At 39.2% G+C, this 27952-nt stretch overlaps 1 protein-coding gene across 12 annotated transcripts in view; it reads left to right on the forward strand.

Moving 5' to 3' along the window:
* Positions 1-27952, forward strand: part of CLASP1 (cytoplasmic linker associated protein 1) — a 263831-nt gene that overhangs the window by 186553 nt on the left and 49326 nt on the right. For 6 of the 12 annotated variants that reach the window (XM_041739917.1, XM_041739918.1, XM_041739920.1 and 3 more), the window contains 8 exons: positions 10453-10556; positions 12554-12577; positions 13966-14210; positions 16038-16101; positions 18511-18513; positions 18654-18817; positions 22711-22789; positions 23810-23953. In XM_041739917.1, coding sequence (XP_041595851.1) covers positions 10453-10556; positions 12554-12577; positions 13966-14210; positions 16038-16101; positions 18511-18513; positions 18654-18817; positions 22711-22789; positions 23810-23953 — 827 coding nt within the window. The remainder of the gene's footprint in view (positions 1-10452; positions 10557-12553; positions 12578-13965; positions 14211-16037; positions 16102-18510; positions 18514-18653; positions 18818-22710; positions 22790-23809; positions 23954-27952) is intronic. The other 6 variants (XM_041739922.1, XM_041739927.1, XM_041739929.1 and 3 more) reach the window with 3 other exon arrangements.

The following is a 27952-nucleotide window of genomic DNA, read 5'->3' on the forward strand; positions in this document are numbered from 1 at the left end:
ACAATTGGTTTTGGCACTCCACAAAGAGGTTTATTTGATACTGTTTTTCAGGTTTGACCATCTAATTAATTAGTCTTTATAAAAATCATTTATTGATATATATATTTAAAATCCTCTTTGTAGAGTGGTCTTTGGAAGTGATATTAGAAGTAGGCATTCCTCCTCTCGTTTTTTAAATTATCCAGCATTTGACCTTCTGCTGTGACCCCTCGATGTCCTTTGATGTGGTGTGGGACAGCTGTGGGCAAATGATTACAAACTCGTAACTAGAATTCTTTCTGTATATGTTGCTAGCCTGTGTTAAGGAAGCCAGTTGGCACAAACGGGGTAAATAAACTTTCTCTGGCTGAAATACTAAGGAAGGGAAACCTTCTTAAGAATTACACATACTGTTCAGACCATGTCTGCTTATCCCTTTTCATGCTCTTGTCTTCACAAAGCAGGCTCAGCGAGAGAGAGCAGATTTCCCATTGTTGTAGCATGTGTATTATTAAAGCAAGGGAGTGGAAGCAGGGTAACAGAAGTGATTAGGCAAGAACTATAAGAAAATGCCTGACTTAAGCATGTGCATGTGTGAAACACTTATCTGGCTGTCTTTGTTTCCGATGGTTCGGAGTAGGTGGTGGAATAAGATTTTCATGTACACCTTTTAGCCAGGAACTCAGAGGTACTCATGTGTGTACCTTATCTCACAGTACCTTTCTCATTTAAATGATGGGACTCTTGCTTCTAGACTTCCTAAGGGGAGCCTGAGGTAAGGAGAGGCACAGTGGCTGGCACCAGTGAGTTAGCACAGAACCGGAGAAGTCCTTTCACGAATTTGATGTGGTATTGATCCTCTAGGGACGAGCCTATTGCTTCATAGATTCTAGACAGCTTCTCATATATTGGTGTCAGTGGATGCTCTCTAGTTTTTTTGTTTTAAAGGTTTTTAAATTTAGCTCCTGTGCTTTTGCCTTCCTCATAGGAGCCATTTAGTATTATTATCAAAAATTATGGATTAAATAGTCCTTGCTACTTCAAAGGAAAACCCAATGCCTCCTTGTCTCTTGGCAAAATGAAGGCGAATTTAGGAATTACAACACAAGCCCTATTTTGACAGATTTGCTCAGATTGCATTCCTGTGCTTGGTTTTTTTCTTGCTTGCCACCGCAGACCTAAGCATTTGGACATCTCTTACATAGCCGTGGGGTCTGATGCAACACCAGCACTGAACAGAGACTACAGGAGGAAGAAGTTGGTTTGGTTTCTCACTTCCAGGAAATTTCATGATTCTAGTTTGTAAGGCATTCCTGTTACAGTTTGGTCATGCTGTAAATCCACCTTGGCTCTAAAATAATAGGCTCTGCTCATTGCAATATAGCAAACATGGCTGGTTTTACATCAGTGAATCATTTTTATTTTTCCCCAAATGTGCAAGAAAGACATTTCTTTCCAGTCCAGAATTAGTAGATCCACTCAAGATGGATGTATTTATTGTCTCACCAGCTATTATGGAGATGGCTACACACATTCAGTCTGCAGAGTCATTTCTGAGTATTTTGCCAGTAGTGTGTCTTTGTTTCTCCAAACTAAGTTAAAAAAACAAAAGCATCAAGGTCTTTTCTGAGCTTTATGGCCAAGTTATGTTAGTCCTTAAGCTATTCATGTGACTCTGTCTTCTCAGTGTTTTGTAATGTGAATGTGATTAAAATTACCCATGGATAATCATAGGCAATCGGCTGTTCTCAGGTCAGCGGAGGATCTTTTTAACATGAATACTGGGATTGTCAGTCCACATACCATAGACCCATGTGTAAGGCTGTATAAGTAAACATACTCGAGTAGGGACCACGGGCAGATCTGTTTGGATTCCCACAGAAAAAGCAGGAATGAAATGTTGGGACTAGTAAATAAAGGGATAGCAATCCCAACTCTCTATGTTGGTTTAGATAATTAAGATATGTTTGAAGCATCTAGATACTTACTTGAAGTGGGCAGGTTCTACAGCTGTCAGTCCTTAGGACTTCTCTTGGTAAAGAAGCCCAGGCTGAGAGAAGTGAACCCTCTTCCTTTTAATTAGGTAAGTTCATGGATTTCAGTGACTAGAGCCTTTATTCTGTTTTTTTTTAATCCAAAATAAATTATCTTTTTAATAATGCAGGGTATGTGAAAATGGCTTTAGTCTTTTATCATCTTGTTGAAGTTTGCTAAAGCCATAAAAACCTGATCATTTTCTAATAGGCTTTTTGATCTTGGATTTCCTGATGCTAGTTTGCTCTTTGGAAAGCTTTCTTTGCATTTCTTACATTTAGGTGTTATTTCACCTCCATACAAAAACCCACAGCTTTCCGAAACCTTGAGCATAATCGAGTTTTTATGCAGACCCTCTCCTGTTGTCAGCACGCCAGTCAGTGAGGCCTCAGCAGGGACTCAGCCATCGTGATGAACCCCCAGCGCGGACAATGTCATGATTACGTTAACGGAATGTGACTGACGTTTTGTGAGTTTTTCTGTCTTCATTAAACTTCTTCACCTTCTCTGAAACCCCTCATGCTGCACACTAGCACGGAGCAGCCGTATCCCTCGACCCAGCATGAGTCAGGGATGCAGCCGTAATACCAGCTGTGAGAGCAGCCGCGATACGAGCCCCGCTCGGGGCTTTCCTCCACTCGGTGAGTACACGTAGGCGCTGGCTCTCGGAGCAGAGTTCCTTGCCCTGCTCCACATGCTTGGCCCACACACTGCCAGGTGGAATGGACCTGCTCTCCCTCCTCTACTGTCCTCGTGATCCTCTCTTCTTTCTTTTCCTCTTCCCTAGTTACCCTCTGTTGTCCCCCCTCTGCATGCTTAAAGTTTGGCCATTTCCAATTTTTTATATATAGGAGGAAAAAAACACCACTTCACTCTGTACTGTTGCCATTTGTGACCACTTGCCAGCAGGCAGGCCCATCTGCTTGGTCACTTCAAACATATGGGGTCGCTCAGCCAAAGTGCACTGCTTCCTAAAAAGTAGAGCGAATCCAAAGTTTATCTTTTGTCATTAAATTTTGACAATTTGTTTTTAACTGTACCCAAGGTCAGGCCCTATGTGATTTAGTTCAAAGATGGAAAATAAAATCATGATAACATCTACGAAATGAAATGTGCTCAGTTGAGGGGTGATAACATTAAAACGCTGCATGGACAAAGGTATTTAGCCATGCTTTTGTTAAGTGAGTCATTTCAACACTTTCTCTTAAACCCAGAGTACTTTTTTGATAGACTGCTTAGGTGTACAGCACAACGCACAATTTTACAATGTATATTTTTAATTGATCAGGTATTTTCATTCTTCCTGGGTTCAATAGGCTATTCAAAGGCTGTGACCTGATGCCCTCCAGGGCAGAAATTTACAGTATTTGGTCACCATATGGTGGTATTAGTAATGTATCTCAGTCACCAGCCAGGTGCCATTCAGGGCTGCTCATCTGCCATCCTCAGTATCTCTTACAAACAGAATTTGTATTTTCACAGTTTTTAGGATTCAAGAAAAACTGACAAAAAGAGAAACATGTTTCCTTATAGAGTATCATATTTGCCTTTTCTTTTTAGCTTCAGTAGTCTAAAATGAACATATACCTCTTACCTAGTGCAAATTATTAATCCCCAGAAACCCCTAGAAAGAACACACCCTTTCACCAAAAAATGCTTTGTATTCTCCAGTAATTGTGTTTTGGTTCTTTGCCATATTAATTGCTATAAAACTGTGTATTTTCTTTTTGATCAGCATTGCAGGTAGAAATCATTTCAGAATGTTAGGCCTAGACCTGAAGTTGTTATATGAAATTGTGGACTGCAACAGTCTGTTATTTCAACTCTAATTATGGTCTCTCAAGTATAAAAGTGTCACTCCAGAAAGTGGATGATAGATCAGAAGCACACAGTCTTAATATTTGCCTCTCTCTGCTCCTAATGTCATATACTTCTTCCTAACATCCTTTTATCCCATCAATATCAATAATCAAAATCCAGATATACTTCCTTATAACCTGCTGTCCTTTATGCAGTTAAAGCCATATCAGGTGAGTCCCTTGACTTAGTTAGAAGACACCTTTGTGAGATAGTCTGCCTGATGAGTGTGAGATCCCAAACAAGGTGACTTACCTCGTACACATCAGCTATTCCACAGCAATCTGAAGCATCAGAACACAATTCTCAACAATCAAAGGTGGCAATGATAATTTTTTTTCTGAATGAACTGGTGATTTTTCCTTTTAAGTTAAGGCTGTATATCTCTGCATCCTTGCTGACTATTTGGCCTTCTAAATAACCTTTTATATAAATGAACAATCCAATTCTTCTATTGGTTATTTGGTCTTCTTAGGCAGTTCCGTGTTTTTATTTCATGTATGTACTGGCGTTTTTGTTATTGTCCATGGAAGCAGCCTTTGTAATCCAGCATGTGGTCAGTGGACCAAGCAAGGTGTGCTGAATTCTTGAGCTCTTCATTGAACCCTGAATTCTTGAGTGATCTGGTCTGGTTTTCACTTTCTTTGGCAAAATGGATCTGCGTAAGTGTCTTGGTGACAACACAGAGTGGTGAAACGTACAGTTGCTCCTACCAGGGCAGAAGATGTGGATGCGGATATTTCACCTTCCTAACAAACCATCATTGGCACACATCTTCTGTTGTGGTCAGGGCCATAGTTAACATCTCAGCTGAATTTTATGCCATGCCCCCTTTTCCTTCTTGAGTTAAACCTGTCCATAAAACTTTTATCCAGTGAGAACAAGAGCAGTGATTGTGCATATTGGCACCATTCTGAGCAGGTACAGCCCCTCATGGCTCCAATTAACCCTCTGGGACAGGTAGTACTGTCATCCCTTTTTTACAGATGACAGAACAGAGATTTAGGGAGAGTAAGCCACTTTCTTAAGGTCACACAGCTTAATGATGGAGCTAGGTTTTGAACCCAGTCTGACTTCAAAGCTTGGCTGCTCCCCTGCTTCATTTGAAAGTTCTGATAATCCAGCATCTTTCATTTGTTCGTCTGAAATGTATTAAGTGCTTTCTCTCTAGGCTTAAGCACAGAGAAAGTATCCAGCAATTTTTCTCAATTATGACTTCTGGGTTTGGTGTTAGGACTGAGGATTTCATAGTTGAGTCCCTGGAGGTGGTCCCTAGGGGAACGAACTCACTGTGCCCATCAGACAGTGTGAAGTTTCCTCCTCCTTCTCATTCACTTTAATAATGGTTTCCCACCCTCTCTATAACTTACTGAGATTTTGTGTAAGTGCCCCTTTGGATCAATTTAAATAGCCAGGCTTCAGTTTGAAATGGGGGGTGTGTGTGTGTGTGTGAAAATAACTACATTTTGGTAATTGTGTATTGATTTTATGTTTGCATTTTTGTTACAAAGTTATTTTGGACCATTTTCATGGTATGAATACATATGTGGTTAAAGTGACAACTTCTAAGTAAAAGTAAGGGCTCTGCTGTAAATCAGGCTTCGACGTAAGAGGGTCCACCTTGGATTCCATTGATGAGTGCTCACTTGAGAATGTGACCAAGGACTCATTACATGACAGATTTACTGTAGAATAGTTTGTTGAAACAGAACCAAAGGACCGACTTTATAAGGAACCATCAGGTATTGCTTAAAAGCTGTTTTCAGTTTAAACTTTAAGAATATGGTACTGATGTGTTGTACAGTAAATGGTATGCTCCAGTGTTAAAAAGTGTTTTGCCAACATATTTAAGGAAAGTGATTATTTTATATCTCTTTTAGAAGTTGCCAATTTATTTTTGCCACTTAGAAATTTTCCTTTTGCAAGTCAGTAAAAATTTGTCCTTGTCAACCAGGTAATGTTTGCTATTTGATACCACTTATATCCTGGGAATGTGCATTTTCATAAAGTAACATGAACTTGAAAAAATACAGTCATGGAGCACCTGGCTGACTCGGTCAGTAGAGCACACAACTCTTAATCTCGGGGTCATGAGTTTGAACCCTATGTCGGGTGTAGAGACTACTTAAAAAACAAAAATCTTGAAAAAAAATTATACTGATGAGTTTGAGGTTCGGGTATTTGAAGCCAAAATGAAAGTATTCTCGTGTACAGGGTACTGCACTCTAATAGCATGGGTGAGAAGTAGCACTGCTTGGTATTACTTTGTTAAACCTTGTGAACTTTCTCTGGTATGACCACCATGTTCTTTTCAGAGTAATGGATGTAAGCATACTATCTTTTGGGTTTTTTTCCCTGAGGTAAAGAAGAGCCATATATTGCATGGCATTCCATTCTATAAATTCACATTTTTAAACCAAGTCTATTTTATGGTTATTTCTGAAAGTAATAATGAGGACAGAGTTTAGCATATAATTCCTCAGATTGATGAATTAATATGCTTATTATGAATATTTGCTAATAAAGTAATATTTAATTTGCTAATAATTAGAAATGTAAATTGGAATTTACTGGTAACCATCACTGCCACTGCCAGCACCCGCAGCACTACGACTGTTGCTCCCACCACTTATTCAGTGCCTGGCACTGCTTTACGTGCTCTGTGTATGACCTCTTGCAGTTCTCTCCACTCCCAAGAGGTACGTACCATTTTTAGCACCATTTCCAGATAAGTAAACTGAGACACAGAGAGATGTAGCACTTGGCCTGAGGTCCTCCAGGTGGTTGTAATCAAACCAGGATTTTGCCCACGCCCCACCCCCCCACCTCTGCCCCGCATTAGGAGTCTGTGCTCTCGTAACCAGAGTACCGCAAATGCCTCGCCAAGGAAGCCTCTAAAAACCTGTTACAGCTAAATTTCTAGTAGTTTATAAGTTTATTGATAATTAGGATATTTGTGCAACAGCACAGCAAAAATTGGGGGGAACACAGGATTTCATTTGTTGAGCCCCTTTCTCGTGATTTCATTCTGTTTCTGTTCAAATAACATGATGAACTTCTCTGCTTTTGTTTTTGGTGCATGATTGCGTATGCATCACGTACTGATGAGGCATCTCGTGAGCTGAGTAAATAATCCATTCTACTGCTGTTCCCACTCAGTATCTGGACGGTGCTCTGTGACTCCTGACGTCCTCATGTTGTGTATTCCCATAACGGCTCATTGAGGCTTCGTGGCGTGAATATAAACCTGGAGTCTGAGTTTAGGCGGTTGCCTAAGCAACACCGCAAAGCGTGCCTTTGTCATGCCTGTGTGTGTGCTAGCCGTGTGAGAGCCAGCAGGCTGCCATAGAGTTTGAGGACTGGCACTTGCTCTCCATTCATTTCCAGCATCATTTCCTTTCATGAGAACACATGGCCTCATTGGGAGCAGTCCCTGCGTTTCCTTCAGACTGTGGCGTTTTCTGTCTTGGGTACTTCTGTGTTAATCCTGTGGGTGTTGCCGTTCCTTTTACCTGCAGCCTCTCGACGTCATTCCAGGTCCACTAGTGCCCTCTCCACTGCTGAATCTGTTGGGCAGTCAGGTGAACAAGTGCTAACTGCATGACTTGGCTTCTTCATATGGTCCAGTTTCACACTCATTTTAGCATTTGTTTTCATCAGTGTCGGCTAGCACCTGGCATGTATGCACTTCCCATTTGTTTTCCCCAGCGTGCTTTTATTTTTTTAAGTTGTTGAATGTTTATGGTTCTGTTAATAGGCCGTAGATGCTTTATAGCCTGTTTGACAACACCATTTCTCCAGTGTTCATGTTTGTGTGAAAACAAAACAAAAACACGGGGAGGGGCTTCTTCCCCTCCATTTATACCCTCCCTCAGGAGAACAGCCACCCAAAATAGATATCCTAAAAAGTCCTTGAGGGGAAAGAGGGGATGCATTTCACCCAGCAGAGTCTTTCATTTCCAGAGGCTTTGCTTCCAAAAAGTGTTGATTACTGACGTTAATTATTAGTGTCAGGTTCTCATTATTTGGAGGAACTGTTACTAAATGTTCCAAAATCTAGTGTGCATAATTTCATATGGATAAATATCGTCCTAAAACTTCGCAAAAATACAAGGTCACGATTCAGATAATCAGGTCAGGTGGAAGGTAGTCTTTGCAGCCTGTGGTCCCCAAATGTCCCATCCCAGCCCGCTTTAACCAAAAATCCAAAAATACCAAAAATCCCCCAGCTAGCCATTGGGGTAAAAAGTAATATGCATACGGAAATGCATCAGTTTGCTGGATTTAACAGACATCATTTTTATATGCTAACAGTCCCTAAGGACTACAGTTCTCTCATCTGAGTAAAACATTACACAGACTGTTGATGGGGACAGCTGTCGCCAATTCACTGAGTTATTTTCTCTATTCTTGCTCTAAGCGAAGTGAGCTATATTTTTGTTATGTACACTCTGATGAGTCCAATCCCCTGAAGTCAGGGACCAGACTGAGGGCACAGTCACACGTATCCATCTCTTGGGAAATGGAGCTTTGTGATAATATCAGAGCAGAGCAGCAAGTGTAGAACAGGTTTTGGTCTGGGGAGAACAAAAGGCTTGTAACTTTGCTCAGACCCAGACAAACATTTCCCCTTCAGATTAGAAATTCAAATGATCTATGATATATATCAAGTGATCCTGCAGTCACTGTGTATGGCGGAGCTGTATGCATCTGGGAAGCACAGAATTATTGCATTGTTCTTAAATTTTTAATTTTTGTGTCTTAAAAAAAAAATCAGTATTATCCCTGGAGCAAGAATTGCTGGCATGAGATATACTTTTTTTTAAATTTTTTTTTTTAGATTCTGTTTTATTTAAGTTTATGCTGGGTAATTTTTAAATGGCTTATAACTGAATTACTTTCATTTTGTTACTCATAAATCCCTTACTATCTACCCTTTTTTAATGGAAAAAAAGACTTGCACAAAGATTATGTTTAAAACCATATGCACAATAAATCTCAAATTTACACTTGTTTTGTATTTCAACTGATTATATATATATGTGTGTGTATATATATATATGTATATATATATATGAAGATCTAGATAGAATTGTTTTTGGTCTCTTAGTTTATATGGCATATCATCTTTTAAACATAGCAGCTAAGACAACACAGAGTGTGACCAACAAGTGCATTAAAAAAGGGGATAGTATAACATACAATTTTTGTTTCCTTATAAAAATTCATGACTGTATAGCGTTTTGGTTAGCAGTGTTTAAACTTTTTTCCCCTCGATGGCGCTGGAAGGTGTGATTTTTTTTTTTTTTTTTTGAAACTGACATTTTAAAAAAGCTAAGTGACACCTCACTTTTACAGTTCTTGTTTTCTACGAACTCTTGTTATATGTCCAGAGCTTAAAACATATCACTTTATAAGAAAGATCAATTCCTGTAAACCAGATTTAGCTTTCCTTCTATTCTAAACGTTTCACTATGAGAATATGGCTAATAGAGAGGGTTGTGGGGTTTTTGTTTGTTTTTTTTTGTCCAAACAGGGTCTTATTTGTTCAAAAAAAGAAAGCATTTTTATCTTAACATTCTTCTTCAAAGGTTTTCTTTTCTTTTTTTCTTTTTTTTTATGTATTAGCATTTTAAATAAGAAACTTCTGCCAGTAAATAGTGTGATACACTTAGAAAGTGTAATTTATATGAACTTTCTCCTGTTACAGCTTTAACCTCAGCTCTTCTTAAGGAAGACTGCCCTTTTGACGTAGTGGGCCTTTTAAAAAGCTAGTCTTCATTATCCATGATCCTTAACAGGCTTAAAGTAATTGAACTACTGAAATCTGTTTTAAAATCTCTGGATCATATCCAATTTTGTTTACAAGTATAGACTATCATTTGAAAAGCCTTTGAGAGACTAAGGAAAAATGTATACTAACGTTACCTGAATGGTTAATGTTTCACAGTGAAGATGCTGGTTTTTTTGTAATGAGCATTGAAGAATTTTAATAAACTGATTTTTAAATACCCTTTGGTGTCACAGGAATCATGAACACATACTAAAAATTAGTTGAGCCCCGTTCATGACAGTTAAACAGTAGTGAGGCTAATGAAGATTTGCAGACATCCATCAAATATGTTTGTTGGAAATTTTAACTTTTTTATTACACATTGCATTAGAACTCTTGTGAAACCATGAAGCTTTCTAATTAGTTTGACCAAACATCAGTGCCCCCCACCCCCGCCTCTAGAGGGAACACTAAATAGATTAAAAGACTCCACTCACAGCCCAGCTCACTTCTATAATAAGCTCCCCTTTCCCCCATGTCTCAATACTTTTCAAAAATAAGAATCATTAAAGAACTGTTTTAGTTGTTAGGATGCTTTGTAGCACGATAGTATTAAATATGGAACATCTTAACCTCCGCTGCTGGTAAACAAGTCTAGTTAGAACTGAAGGGGGGGGGGGTAATTAAAATTGGCTAAAGACTTTCCAGTGCCTCTGTCCAGTAGGTGGGAAGAGGCAGGAGCCCTTGCAAAGAATTGAGAACATTTGAATTAAAGTGACATATCTTTTGGTTTTGTTCTTTTTAAATAGACCGGTTTGGGCTTGGCCAGGCAGGAAGAATACCTGGCTCTGTGAACGCCATGCGAGTTTTGAGCACGAGTACAGATCTTGAAGCTGCCGTTGCTGATGCTTTGGTAAGAGTCACAGTGTGTGCAGAGGCTCTTTGATTTACTCATCCACAGTTTTCTCTGTCCTAACAGAAATCACCTCCAAATCAGGGTACTAAATCATCTTTAGCACTCTGTAAAATTGTGTAAATACTGGGTGCACTTATATTACTATCACTTTCCCTTTAAACTTTTATCCCTATACAGAAGTGAAAATTATCCTTACAAAAAAACACTAGCATCAAGTGTTTCTTCTGTGCTCCTCAAGTATCAAGGAAGTTTTGATGACATTGGGCCTCTCTGATGTCATTGGGCTTTTTTTTTTTTTCTTCATGTTTGTTTTACTTATTTTTTTCAGCATTTCCTTTTTTCATTCTCTGGCTTCTATTGCTTTATAGGTTCTGATGGCATAGCCTAAACATATCATCATAATACTAGGTAACAGAGTTTGTGGTTTGAAAATCTCACATTAAATTCATGACCACACTAGTAGTTCCATACGATTTTACCTTTGTTTTTTGTCTTTAAAAATGAGCCATTAAGTCATTATTTAAGGAAACTTTCCAAATTTTAATGCCGATAAAGCCTGAGGATATAAAGCACTGTTGGAATGTGTTTTTGCATCACTATAATGTAGTATACTTTATGTGTGTGTGTATATATATGTGTGTGTGTCTATATACATATACACACACACACACACACACACACATATATATATATGTATATGTATAATTAGAGGTCCCTCAATTTGTGGTTATAGCAAACCCCACCCCAGGTAGAAGCAGCTGTGGTCAAATTGCTTTTTAAAGATGCATTTCAGCTGGTAGTGACACTGCCTCTAGCATATTCTTGTTGATGTGCTCAGCATTTAAAATAGAGCCCCTTTAGAACTGTCTGATCTCTGGCCTTGCTTGTGCTGTTTTAAGATATATTGTCTCTGAGGAAAAAAGTATTATAACATCCTGCTTTCAGACCCAGACATTTTAAACCCAGCCATGTCTTTCATCTAATCAAAATGTTATAGTCTATGGCTAACAGAGATTCTCACTTTCCTCCCTTCCTGTGTTGCCCTCATTTATTCTTGCTCAGTCAGATTTCTTTGACAGGCAACTGTGAACTGTGAGCAAGCAGTTTGCCACTCTCCTGATGCTTTTCCTGTAAGCGGGGGCTGCCTGGCCAGCTCTATTCATCCTCCTCTGTGAAGAAGGGCTTTTTTTTTTTTCCTGGCAGGTGCTGGAGTTCAGGATAATTGCTCTAACCATGGCTTTGACTTCAGAGTCATGAGCTGGAACAGAACTCTGTGAAGCTATTTTTCCTTCCAAGCTGCAGCACTGAGAATCTGTCACTTATTTATTCAGAGACCCTATTAGGTCAGAGGGGTAGGAAATGATGGATGTGCAAAAAGGTCTGAGTTAAATGGGACTTCCAGTTAAGGTGGGGGAGTTCCCTCATTCTTTAAAGAACTGCCCAAGGGACTGTGCACAAAGTTCTAGGAGGCAGAGTCGGACTTGAGAGCTTGAGCTCGGGCTTTCCTTGACTTGGGTTTTTCTCTGAGCTCTAGCCTTCAGTCCACTCAGGCTGCCCATATTACTCTTTGTTCAAACTGCTTGGTCTCCCCGAGTGACCTGCTGCAGAAGAGAGAGCACAGGAATGGTACACAGTGTTTGCTTCCCAGGGAAGAAACCCCAGGGGCAGAGAGAATTGAGCATAGAAACAGACAGGAATGTTAACAGCAAGTTTAGAGCCCTATCTCAGTGGTGTAGGAAGAGTTTTTAGTGTAGCAAGAAGCATAGCATGTACCGGAAGGCATTTCTAGGAGGTGTAGGAAGGGCTAGGAAATGCCATTGTGAAAGCGTTCTTCGTTATTATTCGCTTGATATGAATCGCTTGCTAACCTATATTTTTGATTTGCTAAGATATGTTTTTGCTGTACACTTTTGTTGCAAGAACAGTCCCCACATACGCTTCTGACATAATTCTCTATGCTTTTTCCCCATCCTTCAATATTTTCCTGCCTACAGCTGTTAGGAGACTCCAGGAGCAAGGTACCAGTGCTTTAACTTTTGTTTTACAACTTCATTTTTTTTCTGTTGCGAGTATATTTCCTGTAGGAGCTAGTGAAAGCAACAACGCATGTAGTATAATGTAGAAATTCTGGTCTGTATTATGGTTTAGTCAAGTCTAGTGAAGCTGTTATTAGTGATGGCATCAGTCCCCTCTCTCTGTTTTAGCTTTTTTTTTTTAATGTCAAGTTCTGCTCCTTCTATCAGTGTTTTATTTATTAACCCAGTTTGTGTCTATTCCTATGTCATTACTATTTCATGAATGGATATATTCAACATTTTTCTTATTTTATGAATGTAGTTCATATATATATGTGTGTGTGTGTGTGTGTGTGTGTATATAATGATCCTACGATTTACCATCCTAACAAGGATACTTGTAAAAGTAAAAGGGAGTGCTACTCTAACTCTGCTGGGACAAGAGGCATAAGGCAGAACTGTCCTGAGCAAGTTTCGGTGGATAGACAAGCCATATATTATTAGAAAATTACATTTGTGAAAGAAAAAAAGACAAAAAATTACATTTGTATGGTTTCAGCCAAGTAAGTGGGTTTTTTGTTTTTGTTTTTTGTAAGTGGGGTTTTTAAAAAAATTTTTTTCTTTTAGGGGAAATTGTATTTTATCAGTTTAATCGCTACTGTTGAATTATTTATAAGTTTAACTTATACTTTTGTATTCAGGGTAAGAGAAACAAGTGAAGGGTCTACAGGAAACCTGTTTGTGTTCAGATAATTTGAGAGTCCTTTTACATGGGCTAGTCTGTCCCTGACATTTCAGTTTCAGACTTTCTTAAGGAAGCATGAATTTTCAAACAAATTTTCCCACAGACCCTGTTCAAGATAGATTGCTTTTGATTAGGAAGGGGCCGGTGGATGCACATACCTGCAGTGTGGCAGGAGCTGGGCCAGGTTAGTTAATGTGTACTTCTGTGTACATTATATCCTGGTAACCAGCATGTGAGAGGTAGCACTGTTGCCATTTCAAAGATGGGGAAAGTGAAACAGGAAAGGAAGGAGGCTTTCTGAAGTTCCTCAGCCAGGTAGGTGGCAGGACTACTACCCAAGTCTGCCTTACACCTCACTAGAGTCCATACTCTTTCATCCACACACCGTACTAGAGACCATACTCTTTCTTCTCTGCTATGGATTGCTCTGCCTGTTACTTACTATCCTGACTCAATGTCTGCTTTTCTGTTTTTATTTCCCTAATCTGTAAGCACAGGAAAGTATGGTGTGTGCATGTGCGTGCGCGCGTGCGTGCATGTGGATCTTTCACCTTTAGCTCTGTGGTCGATTTTGTGTGGTGTGACTCATGGTCATTTCACCTTCACATGTCTTTCTCCATCACCCCACCCTCGTTGAACCTGACAGAAGAAGCCTGTGAGGAGGAGGTACGAGCCGTATGGGATGTATTCTGATGACGACGCCAACAGTGATGCCTCGAGTGTCTGCTCTGAGCGCTCCTATGGCTCTAGGAATGGTGGCATTCCCCATTATCTGCGGCAGACAGAGGACGTGGCAGAAGTTCTCAACCACTGTGCCAGTTCCAACTGGTCAGAAAGGAAAGAAGGGCTTCTAGGCCTGCAGAACCTACTGAAGAGCCAAAGAACACTGAGGTGAGGACAAGAGGCCAAGGTTGTGAGCCAAGTTTTGAGTCCCATATGATATTCAGCAGCAGCTTAGTTGGATTCCCCGTCACTCATGGAGTTAACAGAGTTCCAGGCAGAGGGGCAGGTGCTGTGGGTGCTAAGATGACTAAGATCTGGTCTTTGCTTTCCAGAGACCTTGAAATATCTGACAGATACTCTATAATTTATTAAGTTCCTAAAACATTTGGTTCCCTTATAGTTCACATTTATCTGAGAAATCTTGGTACAGTTTGCAAGTTAAATAAAAAATTAAAACTACTCTGCAGATTGGTATGGTTCATTATAAATGCTTTGGAATTGTGGGTAAAATTTTCATAGCAATCTCAGCCTAAAATTTTGTAATAATGCATACATATAGCTTATGTATAGTAATGAGATACTAAAATGGAGTACTTTAAAGTAGTAACAGTATTATTACTAGAGTTGATTATATTGTTTTTTTCTTTGTTTCTGTATTTCATAAATCTTCTAAAATGAGCATCTATTAACATATTCCAAAAAAGTATAGTGTTTATACCATATTTCATCAAATCTGAGGCATCATTGACACATTATATTATATCCAAGAAGAAATGCTACTTATTAAACCATGGCTGGCAGCACTATGTCTTTGATTATAAGATGAATCTCAAAATTACAGAGATGTTAAAAAGTGAAAAATTGGGCAAGTTAGGTAAATACCTAAGTAAAGAAATAGCTGAAATACAGCTACTGTACTCTTTGGATAAGTTTTCTAAGATAAATTTTGCGAGTGGACAAGTGTCTGGTCACAGACAGGCTCCGCACAGCTAAATGAACATTGACTAGTGAATCCCTGTGCCGTAAGCATGCCTGTCCAGCCTGTCTGACTCCACCCTCCTGTATCTGTACTTGTTGCGTCTTGTTCCCCCCGAGAGGTCTTGAGTTTTGTCATATGCCTTCTGAAATGCACATAGCCTCTGATGCTCTAGTGAGCTGTCAAAAACAAAATAAGGATTTTTTTTTTTTAAATTGAGGATTGTTTGTTGAGATGACTAGTCTTCAAGAGTCTGCTGCATTTGGGTGATCCTAGTTTCTTGATTTTTAGTGTTCACCAAGTATCCATTGAATAATCTTTAGAAATCTATTGATTGACATTGGTCGAACTAGATCACATTGTTAATAAAGTTAAAGGATCATTGAACCAACTATCTCAATTGTATGAAGGGGGATTACTTTAGGAGTGATTTGGAGAAGAGGAGATGATGCTTATTCGAGCCTTGAAGGGAAAATGGGACTCAGTAGTATAGATTAGGGTCAGAAAAAGCAAAAGGGCACTAACAGGAAATGAAGGTTTGCTTGGTTTCAGCATTCATAGGAAGGAAGTGTCCCTCCTTTAACTCCCTGCAGCCGTTTGTTTGATACAAATCTAAAGACATCCAAGTACTTTGTAGTAAAACTGAGACTAGAATCCAGGTCTGTCTGACCCCAAAGCACATGCTTTTCCTTCACTTTATCCCATTGCCTTTCATCTGGGGCAGGTGGAAAACAGATCTTCAAGGAGATGAGCAGAATTTATTTAGCTTGAGGCTTTGCCACTCCCAGTGGGTGAACTTCAGTAATCATGCTCTGAGATTCAGTTGCCTCATTTTAGGTTGAGAGCCAAACTGTCATGATTTTATATTTCTACTTAATTTTATCATGAATTTAAAAAAAAGGATTCATTTGTGAAAAAAGCTTTGTTATATAAAGATTATTTTTTTAAAAAGCTGTCACTAATCTCAGTGTTGACTCATTAAATTCTAAGTTTATTTATTTCCGTTTTATTCCTTCTAGTCGAGTAGAATTGAAAAGGTTGTGTGAGATCTTCACCCGAATGTTTGCTGACCCTCACAGCAAGGTAAGTCTAGGAATCGTGCCTGCCGATGCCCCCTCTGCATGCCCATGTGAGCTGTATAATACACTACTTAAGAGTGAGACATAATTCCCCATAGCTCATTTTAGACCTTACAGATTTAACACCAGATTCTACAGTAGTTTATGTTACATCTTTTAAAAACGACTTTTGGGGAATTTCAAATGTCCATAAAACTTGGAGCTAAATAAAGTTTGTTTGAAGAGTTAATGGAAAGAATCAGATATAGTCTTATTCAAATACTTCTGGGTACCTCCTATTAGCCAAACTGGGCTAAGTGCTAGAATAAAACATCATATTACAGTGAGGTACCTTATGCTTAACAGTAGTGAAGAAAATAATCAAATATATAATTTTTTTTTGTACCCCATGACCCCATGTAGAATTTGTCTATATAGGACAAGATAGAAAAGTAGAAACATTTATGTAATGGATTTATTGAAAATCCAGGTTAAGCCATTTCTCCAGATAGAATTTTGCTGTCCCCAAGAACCTGGTGGATGGTTCCACATTCTCGGGGGTCCAAGGAGAGCACTGAACCTAAAGAGATCCCTTGCTGGGGGCGGCCGGGGGAGGGTAGAGAACATCCCTAATTATGACCCAGGCCCTTTCTAGGAGTTGTGCTGAGAGAGGGACCCTTTATAGTAGCTTGCTTAGAGTCTGGATTTGAAATAAATACCATTAATTTGGGAGAAATCCTAGTTAGATGCTCTTAGAGAAAGAAAATGGGGCAGTGATTTTATTGGGGAAGTGTAAAGAATGGATAAAGGACAGAAACAGAAGTGCAGAAATTGGTAGAACCTTAAGTCAGCATGAGCAAATCTCACATTCTTGACATGCAGGATTTCACTATTTCAAACCATAGTTTTCCTAGTAAAAATATAAGTCTTATGGGGAGAAGGAGACCTGTCATGGCTGGAAAGTCCATTGTGACCTTCCTTGCTTTTTCTGCCCTTTCTCATCTGAGTGGTCAGACATCCTCCATCCCAGTCATTTCAACACTCACTGAGTGAGTGAGTGAGTCCTTGGCTCTGGGTTAGGGACACCGAAAACAACACGTGACCCCTGTTCTTTGATGTGCTCCAGGAGCCTAGGAGAATGAATGCGGGGGATTCTCTTTTTTCTGGCGGGGGTCGTGGGAGACAGTAGTTCTCTATACCGATACCTATCTTGAAGCATGTCTTAAAATTCCTGTGATGAACCTCACAGCAAGGTTAATATTAACAACATAAGTAGAGTCCAAGAAAGGTTATTTTCTAGGGTCACACAGATATCAGAGATAGAATTGAATGGAGGAAAATTGGGGCGCACTCAGTCAGTTGAGTGTCCGACTCTTGATGTCGGCTCAGGTCTTGATCACAGGGTCATGGGTTTGGGCCCTGTGTTGGGCTCCATGCTGGGTGTGGAGCCTACTTCCACCACAAAAAAAAAAAAAAAAAAAAAAAAGGCAGAAAGATTTCAAGCATAAGATTCATAAAAGTTAGAGCACAGGGGACATTAGGTGGTATGGGGCATTGATGAAATTTCTGTTACCTGTCACCTCTAGATTGCTGATTCAGAACCAGAATGTGAGGATAAAGAAGGAAATTTGTTTCCATCAGAAGGCTCTTGTACAGTGAGTTTGGAGGTCTCAGTTTAGTTAATATTTGCTAGCTGCCTTTGAGCTAAGCAGGAATCCCACAGCTGGGGGCTCATTGAGTTTTTTCTAAGCTGTCTCACGGGAGACCCCTGGTGGTTTATAGTTTGCTGTGCTAGAACTGAGTAGGTGTATAATGCCTGGGTTGTCCCAGTAGAGGACAATGCATTAGCTAAATAGGGGACACAGTGCTACTTATCTCTCTGAAATCAGTTCAGGGATCACCCACTGTGGACCCTTATCTCAGCTAATACAGCATTAATGCTCGCACAGCAGCATGAGAATTATGTGGACCATATATTTTATTCTAAGCTGTAATTTTTTGTAAAGACGGTGACTTTTATAATATGTTTTTATATCATACTACTTTACAATATCTGAATTGGCATACATCGAAATCTACAATGCACAAGATTTTTTTCCTCCCTCATCATGTAACATTACTTGCTGAATTCTAGATAATGGACAGTAGTAGTATGGAATTATGATCGTTAAGGTTTTTTTTGTTTTTTTTTTTTTTAAAGAGGAAGGAAGGAAGGAAGAGAAGCCCCCAGGATTAAACTAACATCTTTCAGCAAAGTTAATTTCTCTTGGTACTGAGTTTTGAAGGCATATTGAGGGAGGGGAAAGTATGAGAGTAGCAATCTAAAGGCTTTCAGGTCTTTTTAAAAACTGCATGAAAATGGTATTAATTCACTGTGGACTAACATGGAATTTGTTTTGTTGCATGGCCTGGTTTGCCGTGGAATTCACAACAGAGAGTAAGTTCCAATCCTTTTTCCTTTATCTATTTTTTAAAATATATTTGTTTTCTCTAATATGACCAGTACATTTTTAATAGAGATTTTGGGGGAAATGATTAATTACATACGTGAAATGTTTGATTTTCGTTTGTGCCTAGGTTTTCAGTATGTTTTTGGAGACTCTTGTGGATTTTATAATAATTCACAAGGATGACTTACAAGACTGGCTTTTTGTTCTTCTCACACAATTACTTAAGAAAATGGGAGCAGATTTACTTGGATCTGTGCAAGCAAAAGTTCAGAAGGCTCTAGATGTCACAAGGTGAGTTTTTTAGAGGACAGATTATTTTTCCGCCCAGCTTTTGAGATATAACTGACATATAAAAAAAAATTAAAAAAAATATAAAAAAAAAATAAAAAAATATTAAAAAAAATATAAAAAAAAATAACTGACATATAGTGTCAGTTCGAGGTGTATAATGTGATGATTTGATATATTTGTATATTGCTAAATGATTACACAGTTAACACATCCTTCACCTTTACCATTCTTTTGTTGTGGTGGTGGCAAGAACATTTAAGATCTATTCTCTTAGCAATTTCAAGTGCATAATAATACAGTATTGTTAACTGTAATCACCATTCTGTACTTTAGATCCCCAGAGCTTATTCATGTTGTAACTGGAAGCTTATACCCTTTGACAAACATCTCCCCATTTTCCCTAACCCATATCCCCTGGCAATCACCATTCTACTCTGCTTTTATGGATTTGGCTTTTGGGAGTGAGGTAATGGCACAAGATTCCATGTATACCTAGGTCATGCAGTATTTGTCTTTCTCTGTCTGGCTTATTTCACTTTGCAAAATGCCCTCAGGGCCCATCCACAGTGTCACAAATGACAGCATTTTCTTCTTTTTTTATAACCCAATAACATTCTGTTGTTTTTCTTTATCCGCTCATCTGTTGACAGACACTTAGATTGTTTTATATCTTGGCTATTGTGAGTAATGCTATAGTGAACATGAGGTCAGATAGCTCTTCGAGATAGTGGTTTCATCCCCTTTGGATACATACCCAGAAGTGGAATTACTGAATTATATGATGTTTCTATTATCAATTTTTTGAGGAACATGTACTATTTTCTGTAGTGTCTGTACCAATTTATATTCCTACCCACAGTGCAGAGGGGTTCCCTTTTCTCTACATCCTCACCAACTTCTTGACTTTTTGATAATAGCTAGGAGGTATGAGGTGATTACAATTTTGATTTTCATTTTCCCTAATAGTAATGTTGAACATTTTGTGTATTTGTTGGCCATTTGGCTGTCTTCGGGAAAATGTCTGTTTACATGGCCTAGCCCATGTTGATGTTACCAAAAAAAAAAAAAAAAAAAACCCACTCATAGGTGGATTTTTGCTATTTTGTTGCCCATGGTTTTGTCATCTGCTTGAATAAGTACTCTGTTACACATTTTCCACATTCTCTTGTTAGCATACTTGTTGAAATGTCCCTATATTCCATGAGATTAAATACTCATACCCTCCTTGAGCTGGTATTATTTACGTGAACACTCAAGACAAATATAAAAGCAAATATAAAGCCTGTAAATTGATTCTCTTCTCTATAAAAGACATTTGAGTATTTACATCCTTTTGAAGACTTCAGAATTTTTAATACTTCAACTTCTTATAAGTCACACTAGAAACTTGTCTAGTTATAGTTAGGTATGATGTACCTTTTGTCCAGGTACAATCTCTATTAGCATTCATTGGCTCGGAAATTGCTAGCATAGCATTTGTAACCCTTTGGTTGTTATGGAAGAAAGAGAAAATCTGCTCAGAAAAGACTCAGAGGTGTGTGAAAAACTATGCGCTATCATTGTTGAGACTTGTAATCTACTACCTCTGCAGCTGTAGGTCCTCAGGATACAAGTATTAGAACTTACATGACCTCAGAAGACACTTGGCTATGTCTTCATTGTGATTTGGTGGAAGATAGAGGGTTGTGTTGCCAGATCAAGGAATTTTTAAAAGAGTAAACAAACAATTCCAGGGCTGATGATTGCCATCCATACAGTAATGTTTATATGACCCAGTTATTACTCACTGGACAATTACTGCATATCAGAATTGCCAAAAGGGAAGGACCCTTCCTCATTTTATGAATGAGGAAACTGACTTGACTTGACTTGCCCAGGTCACACTTTGTTTTAGTAGCAGGCTGGGGTCTGGAACCAGGGCCGCTGGTTGTTGCCCCATTGTCTATTCCTCTGACTGCCGGCTGGCCTGTGGGTGTGCATCTTCCTCTCCTGTAGGAGGATGTGGATAGTATTTGCATTTTGTCTTCCTCTCTGGTTCCCTCTACAAACAGTAGCATACACCATCCTGCTGTCATCCCCCATGCATGTGTCTGATAGATGTCTCTGCAAAATGTATATTTCCTCTGTACTCTGATGCCACCTGTTTTCTTTTGGTCCCTGACCCTTTAGATTCACATTCATTTGTGCCGCTGTGGAATTTTATTACCTAGATAAGTTCCTTTTGATTTTCAGTGAGCTCAGTGTAATATACTATATAATAAGTCTTTGGAATGCCACTCCTGCTTTGGTTGAGTATGTTTAGTGGAGTCAGGGAACATACCTCCATACCAGTGTATCAGTGGATTTGTAAAGCTTCAGCTGGGGATTAAAGAGGTGAGGCTTACCGAGCTGATAATAACTGAGTGAGGGTAGACAGGAGGGATGATGATGCATAGGCTAGAGAGCTGCCACCGAGCATGTTACAGGTGGGTCCCGTGGTACCAGACTTATCAAGGAAGGTCAGAAATGTGGATTAAGGCAACATATTTGAGGTTTTGTTGTTGTTGTTGTTTTTAATGACATTCTGAAAGGCAGATAAAACATTTTGTGAACCAGACTAAAGGCCTAAAGGTCGCTTCCTTACTATAGGTGAATCTATGAATGGCAAAAACCATTCATAGTTTTAGTGATGGCAAGAATGTTAAGAGTCTACTCCTAAACTTTGGTGATGAAGGAAAACCCTCTTGTTATTTTTCTGGATGCTTCTTCCCTTTAAGAATCCTCTTCTGGGTAGATTCATTCCAAGTCTCTAGAACACATTCATCATTCCTGTTTCCTCAGGAGCTGAGATGTCTAGCTTTTCAAGCATATATAGGATCAGTCAGTGAGTATGGGGTGGTGGGGTGGGGTCTCCGTGCTGGCCGAGAGGAGTTCCTGCTTCATGCCTGATTGTGGCCATGCCTAACCATGGGCACATTTCCAGATTAAACACACCAGTTTATACCTAAGTGGATTCTCCATTCTTCCCTTGCTGCAGAAGAAAAGAGAGGCCTTTTGTGTGTGGTTTGTCGACCTTGTTTCTTTAATTAATATGCAGTGTGAGTCAGTCTGAAGAATATAGTGCATTCAGCCCCAGTGCTTTGCTCTGTCTTTCCCGTTAGTGTGGAACATGTGTCTGCATTTTCTTACATGGACACCATTCTGTACTTTTAAACTAATAGTAGTTAATTGCAGTACTTTAAGGGGATAGAGCACAGACTTTAGCTAGCCAGGAGCCCTTGGGGTTACTTGATTATATCAAAGATGTGAAGCAGCTACAAGAAATGAGATCAGGAACAGGCCAGAAGTTCTGAGGGCCCTGGCTTCTGCATGTGTGTTGTAGCCAGATGAGGAGTTCCTTGCTGGGTCTCCCACAGGCACTTGAGAGGACCTGTGGCAGGTCCATAGTGGGACCAAGGAGGACAGTGTAGTTAGGTTTAGCAGGGTCAGCACTAAGCAGCCCAGTCAGGATGTAAATTCAGATTTGGGGATTGGAAGTGCTTCTCATGAAGCAGTATTCAAAAAGGTAGTTAGAAGATGAGCAGGTCCCTAGAAGGCAGGTAGGAAATTTCTTAGTTAATTGCTTGGTCTTTATTTTTAAAATAGCCTAACTCAAAGTAAGTATAGTGTGTGTTCGGGGACTTTTGGCAAGATTTCCCTTTTTCTGAATTTTCTATATAATGTGTATCACTCTAGTATTTATATAAAATGAAAAGTATAATTGGTAAACTTTGTCAACTAAGGTCAGGCTTGCTTTTATATCCATTTGATTCATCCACAATGGTGTATTTTTGTTACTGATATGGTTTTACATTACTTTTTGCAATAAATCTTTCTTTCAAAATGAGCACTTTTTCTTCTTCTCTTAAACCTAGGGACTCCTTTCCATTTGATCAACAATTTAACATTTTGATGAGATTTATTGTGGATCAAACTCAAACTCCTAACCTCAAGGTTGGTACCTATTTGTCATTACAGTTCAACCTCTAGAAGTTGAATTTGCTTAAAATATACTTTTTTTGTTCATGACTCCTATTTGGCTGTTATGAATAAATCTGCTGTGAACATCCTTGTACAACTATTTGGTAACATGTTTCCATTTCTCTTGGTTGAGTACGTAGGAGAAAAGTTGCTGGTTTATTGGGTAGGTATATACTTAACTTTATTTTAAATGGCTAAAATGGATGTACCACATCCATCCATGATATTCCCACCAGCAATATAATGGAAGCACCAGTTCCACATCCTCACCCACATTTGGGTATTATTACTATTTAAACTAGAAAGTTCTGATGTGGTGAGATAAGGTATCTTATTGGAATGTTATGATTTCAATATTAACATTTTAACACATGAAAATTAATTGTTAATTATGTACTTTGGAAAATTATAACTATAACAAGAATGAATTTGAGGAAGGATGTGTGTTAATTTGAATTTGGTCATGTACATCATGTGTTCTTTAATCATTAACTTTTGTTGGGATTTTAGTGTAGGCCCAGTAAATAATAATCCCCTTCTCCAAAGGTCAAAGCTAATTGAAGCATCCATGGAGTAGTTGGGGTAGAGTATCAGCTTGATCGCTGAAAATGCTACCATGCAGGACATGACTGAGGATGTATGAAAAAACAAAACTAAATACTTCTGGTCAGTGGCAGAGCTGGAAATCCTGCAGCCTGCCCATGGGGGCTCATGCCCTGCAGTTGTCCTGCGCATACATGAGGAACAGAGCATACATTCAGTCTAAAACTGAAGAGAGTTGAGCTATATGCCACTCACCCTGTTCCCAAACTTACCTATCAGTCATTTCATGCTTTTGTCCCTGGCAGATGCCACTCCATGTGGAAACATGAATCCTGGGGAGAGGGGGTGTTCCCTCAATATTATTACTTTTTTCTGATCAGAATTTAGCTCAAAATTCTATTCAAAGATCTGTAAAATGTACTTATTGTTTATAATTATTGGATCTTTCAGGTCAAAGTTGCAATCCTGAAGTACATTGAGTCCCTCGCTCGGCAGATGGATCCAACAGACTTTGTAAACTCTAGTGAGACGAGGCTTGCTGTATCTAGAATTATAACCTGGACGACAGAACCAAAGAGTTCAGACGTGAGAAAGGTATGTCCAAGAGAACTCGAGTGCAGCTTTTTAAACACAGACTGTTCTCAGGCACGTGTGAGGAAAAGAAATTTACTTAGAAACTTGCAAACCACTCCATACACCTTCACAGGATCCTTTATCGCTCCTTTTCTATAAAAATCAAGTCTTTGCTCTTGCCCCTTACCTTCTCTCTGGTTCCATCTAGTCCCAGTCTTCTGACATCAAAATGAAAATCAGAAATCATGTATGAGGGGTTCATGGTTTTCTTAGGCACCTGTTTTGTTCTTTTCAAATGTGTGAAAGCACTGGTAGCTTAGTGTCTCTTAAGGCCATTGGTTTTTCATGTATCAGTTTCAAGATGTGGACTTTGAGGACAGAATTGAAGATCTGAGGCTACATGGCCACAAAGTGCCTCCTAGCAAAATGTGGAGCAAAGTTTGCTAAGATAGAAATTCCTGAAATTAAAAAGAGCAAACAGTTTTGGATCATATACCACATTTGGAACATACTTTCTTTGACATGGGGGGTGAATGGATGGGGAGGAAGAATTCAGATTTAGAGCCACCTGGAAACCAAGGTGATGCTTTGTTGTTGTTGTTGTTGTTGTTGTTGTTTTCAATCAACTGAAGAGAAGTATTGGCTACTTTCTTCAGAAGTGATAACATTGAGAGGCATATAACAAAGTAATATACTAGTACCCAGGGACATATAATAGTACACAGGGTACCATTTCTCTTACTAGGTAGTAGTCTGCCTCAGGACCATTACAGAGATTAATTATTACATGTAAAACACTTTGTCAATTCCTGACAAGTTGTAAACAGGCAACAAGTATAAGTTACTGTGTTTGTTTCTCTTTCTCTCTTACCTGTCTGTGTCTTTCTGTTCTTGAGTTTCACCCGTGGCCATTATGAATTAACTTTTACTTAATATATAAACTTGAGTAGCCCTTATAAAGCACTCTTTAAAAGCCAGCTTTCTCAGTTCTGCTTTCAGGCTAAAAGTACTTGATTCTGGTTGTTGGTGTATAATCACGAGCCTTGCGTTTTTTTCCTTCTGTGCCATACTCCTTCCATGTTTAGCCTGACCAGTGGACTCCTTTGGCCTTAAGCAGAGTTGATAATGTGGACCACTTGAGTCCAGGCAGGAAAAAAGGAAAGAATTCCAGGAGCAGTTGGCAGGAGTACGTATTTACAAATGCAAATGAACACTTAGCTCTTCCTCTAATGGAGTTCAAAGACAGCAGAAGAATTCTTTAAAAGGTTTCTTTGAAAGGGTTGCGGGTCATGTAAGTCATGTGTCCACTGTATAGTAATAAACTAAATTGTCAAAGGTCAAAAGAACAAGGACCAATCTTATTCAAGTATTCATTCAAAATTACTATCAAAAGAGCATTTCACTGGCAGCCTTTAATTTAGCCATTAAGCCAGGGTTGGATTAAGGAGGAACAATAGGGGATGGTTGAATGATTTGGTTGGTATGTGAGTCACAAACCAGTATTTCTGTTGTAATTTTCGAAGTCACAAGATTGGCCAATAAATACAAAAAGCCTTCAGGACAGCTTTTTGTCTTTAGTCATAACACTTAAGTATATGTGTGTCTATGTGTGTTCCTTTTGAAATTGAATGTTACTTAAATATACCCTCCTGTAGGGCTGAAACATATTTTCGACTTCCAGGTAACTGTGATTAGGGCCTACAGGGGAACAGCACACTTTCATCATAATGTCCACTTTCTCTGGACATGCACATTAGAAATTTGAACTAGAATTTATTTTCCTAACTATTCTAAACAGGATGTTATAGTAACTTTTTTCCTTGAGTTATTTAACCTTGGGCTCCAATACACTCAACTTATTTTAATACTAGCATAAGTCAAATATGATTAAGATATTAGTTCAAACCTAAGTTCTGGGACAGTAAGCCTGATCTTCAGAAAAGTTGGAAAGCTTTATTACAGCAGTAGTTCTCAGTCCTGGCTGCCATTAAAATCAACCTCAATTCCTGGGCTCTGCCCCAGGTAATTTGACCTAATTGGTATAAAGTATGGACAGTGTTTTGGGTCTCCATTCCCTCTGCTCTTGGCTGATGTTTAATGCACAGAGTTGAGACCCATTGCTTTAGACTGTTACCCTGGGTTTGAACTTCAAGGCATACAGCCTGCTAATGTTGTGTTGACCTGGTTGCCACTAATTCTCTTGGTCCCAGCCTACATCTTAATCTTCAGTGTCTTCAGGACGAGGGCTGGACTTGCTGCTCCTCTGTGTGGTCCCCACCTCCCTGTTTCTACCCACTCTGTATATTCAACACCTAGCACAATACCTGTTGAAACAAAGTAGGCATTTAATAAATATTTCGAATTAATTAACGAATGATAAATGTCCAAAGAGAAATGATCTCATTTTAAGTAGCACATCGAAGCCATCATTTTCAAAGCCATAATGTTGGAATCCCCTGTTTTGACATCTGTATTAGTTTTCTGTTGCATACCAAATCACCACAAACTTGGCAGCTTGAAACTACAAAAATTTATTAGATTGTCACTTCTGTGATTCAGGAATCTGGCACACTGTCTCTGGGTCCTTTGCCTCAGGTCTTAACAAACTGAAATCAAGATGTCTGGGTTTTTGGTCTCACCTGAGATCTGGTCTCTTGTGGCTCATGGGTTCTCAGCCCAATTCTGTTCCTTACAGAAGTAGGGCTGAGATGCCTGTTTTCTTGCTGTCGGCAGGGGTTGTTCTCAGCTCAGAGATGCTACCCACCACCCCCTGCCACATGGCTCTCTCCACAACATGGCAATTTGCTTTCTCAAAGCCAGCAGGAGAATATTTGGGGGGAAAATATTTTCCCAAACTTCCCAAATTTGGTGAAAAACCTTAATCTATCTAAGAATATTAATTTTCTGAAGACAATACCTGGGAAATTGGCAGACAGTGTAATTCATTCTACAGGATCTTACTTGGAAAAGCACTTTAAACTGACAGAATGGTACATTTGTTAACATTTTTAATATTTATGTTGTTCCCTTTTCATCTCAGCATTTTGGAGTTGGAGTGTTTAGATATTTAAGAAGTTTTGAAGAGGAGGGAAGAGGCATAGCCAAAACCAGAACACAAGCCAGTCAGCAGTGGAATATGCTTAGGCTGAGACTGAGGGGGGACTAGCAGGAGAACCCCCACCCAGACCTTCACTGGACCACTTTATTCCCAAAGTCACTGGGTTCCTGTTTTAGGTATGGGAGCCCTGAATAGTCATGTTGGCCAAATTATACCTTTCTGAAGGCACTGTGTTTGTGTTAATATAATGTGGGGTGCCTGGATGGCTCAGTACATTAAGTGTCTGACTCTAGATTTCAGTTCAAGTTGTGATGTCAGGGTTATAAGATAGAGCCCCACATTGGGCTCCACGCTCAGCACAGAGTCTGCTTAAGAGACTCCTTCTGCCCCCACGCAGTTCATACACAAGACTGCACATGTGTGCACGTGCCCTCTCTCTCTTAAATAAAGGAGTCTTAAAAAAAAAAAGATAATATATTAGCAATAGGAAATGGATTCTAGATTTGACTTTCGTTTGACTTTTGCTTTTGCTTTTGCCGTTTGGTAATGGTGTGAGCTGGCAGCTGGCACCTTAACTTCTAGCACCTTAAATTCTTGTTTGTTCTTTATAAAATGAGAATGATAATCCCTGCCTCAGGCTTCATTGGAAGGACTAATTGCAGTAGAAAAAAACATAGATAAATATTACTTCATTTACATTGCAGCCATTGGGGCACCTGGATGGCTCAGTGGTTGAGCGTCTTGTCTTGCCTTTGGCTCAGGGTGTGATCCTGGAGTCCTGGGATCGAGTCCCAAACTGGCCTCCCGCAGAGAGCCTGCTTCTCCCTCTGCCCTATGTTTATGCCTCTCTCCCTGTGTCTCTCATGAATAAATAAATAAAATCTTAAGAAAATATATACATCGGAGCCCTTGCTCTTATTCTTTAAGGGTTGTTTTGGTTTTGCTGCTGCTGTTTGTGAAAC

Source organism: Vulpes lagopus, chromosome 24, assembly GCF_018345385.1.
Source record: "Vulpes lagopus strain Blue_001 chromosome 24, ASM1834538v1, whole genome shotgun sequence".
NCBI lineage: Eukaryota > Metazoa > Chordata > Mammalia > Carnivora > Canidae > Vulpes > Vulpes lagopus.